The following is a 6,498-nucleotide window of genomic DNA, read 5'->3' as shown; positions in this document are numbered from 1 at the left end:
AAGATTGTGGGGTTCGATAATAGAACGAGCCGTGGAAAAAGATAGCAGCAAGTTAAAGAGAGTCCAATTAATTTGATGACTTATTTATTTTGCTGACTTTGAAAGTCTTGTTCAATCACTATAAACTGATTCCTCAAGCAATGAAGATTGTTGGGTGGAGCTGGAAAGTAAACAAATTGAGTGATTTTGACGTCTTTGTTAACCTCCAACGTAAAATTACTGCATTTCATGACTCATTGGCTTACATTCGGAACACGATATTCCTTTTTTTAAAAATAAAAAAAATATCCCGTTCCTGTCATGGTCTCAATTAATTGGATTTACAGAAACTACAAAGTTAGGTGGAGTCTTTTTCCTAAATTTCATCATGTCGGTGGAATTAGCTTTGTAGTACATGCTTTCTTTTTCATTTTTCTTTTCTTTTTGCTAAAGGAGCACTTATTTTTGACGTGCAGTAGTGGTGATAGACTTGTAGCTACAAAACATTGATTCCAATTTCCAAACCCATTGAACATTGAGCACATGTTTATGCTCGTGCTTATAGTTCATTCAGAAGAACATTGTTGAAATTAATGAAATCTGCGACGTCAAGGATCTCGAAGCCCAAACACAAACCTGTCATCTTACAAGCTTTATAGCGTAACTTTCTTTCGATCGGTTGTTTTTATCTGGGAATTGAATCCTTCTTTCAAACAGGAAAAAAATATATATATCTGGGATAAAAGTGGATGGGGTTAGATCTGGATTTGCTCCGTCCAACTTTGATCTGAAAATATCCAAATCCGTCATTCAATTTTATTTCCAACTCAGTTGGATTGGGCTGCAAGTTATCCACCTAATGGGTACCCGTTAGAAATTGAACCACGTCGTCAACGATTTTTGTGCCTGTCGGTAGAGAGGTCAAGTAAGTAGCAAATTGTTCGGCAAAGGAGCGCCGAGTCAATAACCCAATTGATTTCGTGGCCTCCCTTAAGTTATTTCTTTTCTTTTTTCTACCTCTGTTTCTACCCTTTTTCTGTACCTGATTGACTTCTTTTAATATAACTATCTCATCAACGGCTATATATATAGAAAGAACCCCCCTTTATTAATATGATTTATGAAATCTAACTTATTAGTTTGAATTTTAAGATTAGGATTTGATTATAATTACAAATTAGCAAATCATTTGATTTTTAACTATTAGTTGTTTCTATCTACAGATCAATCCTAAGCATCGATTTATTTAATATATATGAGGGAAGCCAAGACAATGAATGGGTCTGGTACAAGTGGGAAAGCAATCCACAGACACTTAACAATCAAACCCCCCCCCCCCCCCAAAAGAGGACGCTAAAGGGGTGTTTAAAAGCGTAGAAACAATTGCTTTTTAAAGTAATTTTTTTTTCTAAAACACATCAAAATAATATATTCTTATTTTTAAAAAAATATTTTTGATATCAGCACATCAATACACTCCAAACTTCACCAACGAGGGGTATTATGTAATTGTAACACAGTTTAACAAAAGTCTTTAAAAAATGACTTGTTAGAGAAGTATTTGAAAAATAACACCATTTGAACACAACTACTATTTGAAATAGTGGTTGTTTCAAAAGTCGTTTCCGAATCAAATTAATTAATAGCTACAAAAATCAATTCAAATTTTCATGAAGATCCAATTGTCAATGAATGAAATTCAAAATCTAATGGCCAAGAAAGAATGGGTCACCAGGGATACAATGGAGCTCCACTTTCGACACTTCTAATACCGTTAGAAAGATCTCAACGAGATTATTATAACCATACTTTAAAAGACCATCAAACATGATTCTAATTTTGTAGGGGGTTTTCGAGGTTAATTTAGGGTTTAGTAAGATCTCGTTTAGTGATTTTTCAGGATGCAGTTAAAATCATTTCATTGAAATCTTTCGAGCGTTACTGAGTGTGTCAAAAATGAATCCCCGATGTGTTTCCGGTAATCCATTTTTTCTTTATATTTTTTTCTTCCCTCATTTCTCTCTCCTGCAACATCATCTTATCTCTTAGCCATTAAATCTTAAATACTATATTTTAGCAATTAGATCTTCATAAAATTTTAAGTTAATTTTTGATAAAGTTAATTATTTTGAAAAATTTTTACAAAACCACTATATTTATATTAAAAATTACGGATGCGTTAAACTATTATTCCTAACAATAATTTATATAGAATCAATATTAAAAAACACCATTACATTCAAATTATACTATTTTTTAAATATATATTTTTTTTATGACCTTATCTCGTTGAACCAAAACTTTTACCGATCTGAGTCTTTTTTTAAGAAAAAAATCCACCAATGAGGCACCCCACACCTCTGACCCACCACAAACCTATTATGTATTAGGGATGTTGATGTGACTGGGTCGTTCAATTTGGTGAAACCGAAGTTGATCTCGGAACTGTACCAGACGACATCTGACACATCGGTAATCGGAGCTGATATATCCACAGACATAAAATCAGATGGTTGGCACGTCTTCTATGATTTCACATTTTCTAGTAACAAGGATACGTGGCATTTAGGGGAAGGAGGCTTCACAGGGACAAATGGCACTTGCCTGGTTATCTAAACTCTGGAACTAATGTCACTGGGCACCGTAGTCGCTGTGGCTTTTGAAAGCTTTTTCTTTATTTTTGTTTTTGTATTTTAAAAATATTTTAAAAAAAAATTAATATTTTTTTTATATTTTTCTCTACTTTAAATTAATATTTTTTAGTGTTTTTAAATCATTTTAATATATTGATATCAAAAATAATTTTAAAAAATAAAAAAAACATTATTTTAACACATTTACAAGTAAAAATACTTTAAAAAATAATCATAATTCTACTCTGTAAAAGGTTTGACATGGGTTTTTTTACCATTGATTTAAATTTAATGATAGTATAAATTTGATTTGAAATTGCATGACACTAATTGTTAAAAGTACGTATTAAAAAACTGTTTAAAACTTTTCGTACGTTGAAAGTTCTTCTCATGGTGATGGGCCACTTTTCAATTTCTTTGATTTTTGACATGTGTTGGCTAATTACATGATGACCTGCTGATAAATATGAAATTAATTTTTTTAAAAATTAATGTTTTTAGAGTATTAAAATCATTTTGATATGCTGGATTTAAAAATAAATTTTAAAAAATAAAAAATATATTATTTTAATATATTTTAAACAAAAAATATTCAAAAAAACAACTAATACAAAATAAAGAGTATATAATACCAGTGTCCCCATCTGATGACCATTAGTTGTCTAGTGAAAGCATCAATGACTTGAACTACAGTGCGTGCGTGCGTTGTAATAAGAGAAATCAACTTGGTTTTTTTTTTAAAAAAAAAAAATTGAGAACGAACTCAGATTTCTTGAAATTGAACCATTATGTCTGGTCAGCATGCAAATTAATCATTGACGTATTATCAGATCTAGGTGATTTTTGAAGCATAAACTATTTAATCAAGGAATCCACCAAGAACAAACCTTGTATTAATTTTAAAAGTGGAATCCATGTGTACAATTTAATGAAGACGTGCCTTAAGACAAGCTAATGGTGGGCCTAATTGATCGTAAGGTTTTTAATTGAAACAAACAGGTGTATCGATGCGCATCCTGGTGGTTGATCCATTATATCATCCACGTATAATCCAAGATAAATAATTAATACAGCAGCACCTATTTGTTATTGTACGGATTCACAATTTTTCAAAATTAATTTATAGACCGAAAACTAACCATATATATTTTTTTCCGATCATAGATTATCAGATTAGCAACATCTACATAACAAAAGCAAACAAGGGAAGGATTGCTGGAAAGAAATTATTTACAAATAAAAGGAAGAGGACATAGAAGACTGTAGTTATTAATTCAGGATACTGAGCAATTGAGAGATAATAAAGCAAGAACCAAGTAGATCCTGGCTAGCTATGAGTTTCTCGCGTCCTTAGAATCTTTGATCACTGCATATATATATCTTAATTAACTTTTATAAATCCAGGCCTTAAAAGCCAATTCTTACCAACAAGCCTATCAATCCACATCCAATCAAAACTTGCAAACTCACGGCATGGCGGCTAGCAGCATTGACATCTTTGTCAACAGGGTACAATTCCCCTGGTGGACCAGTTATGTAAAGATCATATTTTGATGGGGCTGGAGGTGGAGGGCAGTTGTAACCTGATGGCGGCTTCTTTGGAGTCGGTGGTGGCAGCACTGGTGCAGGTGGTGGTGGGGGGTATAATACTGGTGATGGTGGAGGTGGTGATGGTGGTGGTGGTGAGGGATATACTACTGGTGGAAGTGACGGTGGTGGAGGACTTGGATTACATGGCGAGCACTTCTCTTCAGTCGGTCCAGGAACAGTGGTCTCATCAAGCTTCCTTAAATTTAAGCCATGAACCGGAGCCACAACAAAAAGAAGCAAACTTAATAGCATAAAAGAGTTGAAAAAACTCATTTCTAGCAGCATGTGGATCGAGGGGCAGATAGAAGTTTGAGAATTGCAAGAGAGATTAATTCGGTGGAGGGATTGAAGGAATTAATTAAGGAGTTTGATAGTAGCTGCTGTTTTATGAAGGTATTGGGAGCAGGGGACTGTGATATAACTAGATAGGCTCAAAAGGTTGTTTGGGCTTTTGGTGCTCTTCGATTTATTATTACAAGTAATTAGAAAGCAAACAGGAGTGAGCGAGAGTTGCTTTCATGGATTTATTTTTTTCTCTTTTCTTCTCCTCTCTTTGCGAGGGTGTTGTTTCCTTCTTCCATACGGGAATCCCCTATATTGCATGTGGATGGTCCCAGATTTGGGGCCCACCATTTATACTTTCCACACATACCACTGTGATTAACATGTTAATTAAGTTTCGTTTGTTTTTTGATGATTGAGAAATCAATTTTTAAATTTTTCTGTATATTTATTTACTATTAAAAAAGTTAGTTAACGAAAAATATTTCTGGTCAACAGAAAATACTTTCCAGAAGTTGTGAAAAATTTAAAAATATCATATTATTTTATGATTATGTTAAATTTGGTCCTCAAATTTTTTATTTCTATATATTTTGTTTGAATTTTTTTTTCAAATTCATCCCTTAAAATTTGATTTAATTTGATTTTTATATTAACTTTGGTTCTTATTTTTATGATTGTTATTTACTTTTCTCTTATCATTTTTTAAATTAAAATTTTTTATCTATCAAATTTGATCCTTATTCTTTTGATTGTTACTTATTTTATTTAAAATAATTTATGAAATTGTAATTATTATTATTTTAATTTCATTATCTTTTAATTTTTTTATCTGTTAGATTTGATCTCTATTATTTTGATTATTATTTATTTTAATTGAGATAATTTATTAAATTAGTTTTTTTTTCAATTTCATTCTCATTCAACTTTTTAATTTGTAAGATTTGTTCCTTATTATTTTAATAAACTTGAAAAAAAAATAAAACATTAATAAGCTATTTTCCAGCTCATTTTCCATAACATAACCAGACACTGGAAAATGTTTTCCAACTTACTTTTCATTACACTACCAAACATCGAAAAATAATATATTTTCCTGGAATTCACTTTCCAAAGAAACCACTTTCCAAAAGAAAACTACTTTCCTGCAAACAAACTACATATATTAATGCGTATTTTTATACGCTCTCCCAATAATTGTATAAAAATGTGCATGTAAAGTTCAACCTCTCTCGTAATCCTTCATGAATAATAGATAATGTTACTCTTTGGGAATTTCTAGTTAGAGAAAAAAAATTATAAAGATAATCCATAAATGTCATTTGATGGTGTTATAAAATTCAGAATATTAGGGAAGTTACTTTTCGCTGTGTTTGGATGATGTATGATATATCACATCAACGATGGAGCCAGGACATTAGGTTTGGAGGGCCCAAATTAGAAACAAAAACTTAGAGGATGGGGCAAAAGTCAAAATTTACTAATTTAAGAGCTAAAATTTATAATTATTCAAGGGGGAGGCAAGGAAAAAAATAATTTTAGTAGGGGCACCCCCTGCATCTACCCCTAGATCACGTGTTCATGTCTATAATTTATTCTTCATAATTAAGGACTCCAAGGGTTGGTGATGGGGTTGGGTTTCCTACCAAATAGTTCTTTTTTAAGGATTTTAAGGATCATCTGATGATTAAATCAATAACTTTATTATAAAGAGTTGCAGTAAATAAGCATTAAATTTTAAAAACAAAAAGATTTGTTCCTATTTTATATATGATAATTGTTAAGAATAAGTTGTAAGAGAGTTAAGATGGTGAATCTCTTTCCTAGATCATTTAAAGAGTATTTATAATCTTGATTTTTCTTCTTCTTTTTTTTTAACTCGAGGGGTTATAGGTCTTTTCTTTCTTCATCTCCAAGTGAGAGGAAGACCCTTACAGTCAATAGTAATATTGATTGCAAGTATCTCTTTACATGGCATTAATTATTGATGGAAGTATCATGTGTCCATAGAAGA

The 6,498-nt window shown here is 31.5% G+C and overlaps 1 protein-coding gene across 1 annotated transcript; it reads right to left on the bottom strand.

Annotated features, from left to right (window-relative positions):
• Window positions 1-3,824: 3,824 nt before the first annotated feature.
• LOC7482880 (leucine-rich repeat extensin-like protein 6) lies at window positions 3,825-4,769 on the bottom strand. The gene has a single exon (XM_002311463.4). It carries the CDS (start codon window positions 4,485-4,487, stop codon window positions 4,020-4,022), a length of 468 nt encoding a protein of 155 aa, XP_002311499.1. The 5' UTR covers window positions 4,488-4,769; the 3' UTR covers window positions 3,825-4,019.
• Between the last annotated feature and the right edge of the window lie 1,729 nt (window positions 4,770-6,498).

The sequence above is a fragment of the Populus trichocarpa genome, chromosome 8 (genome assembly GCF_000002775.5).
Source record: "Populus trichocarpa isolate Nisqually-1 chromosome 8, P.trichocarpa_v4.1, whole genome shotgun sequence".
NCBI lineage: Eukaryota > Viridiplantae > Streptophyta > Magnoliopsida > Malpighiales > Salicaceae > Populus > Populus trichocarpa.
The sequence above is the reverse complement of the archived record's forward strand: the minus strand, read 5'-3'. Positions and strand labels throughout refer to the sequence as shown.

Excerpts from the sequence above, each read along its gene's own strand:
- LOC7482880 (XM_002311463.4), bottom strand. The coding sequence starts at position 4,487 with ATGCTGCTAGAAATGAGTTTTTTCAACTCTTTTATGCTATTAAGTTTG.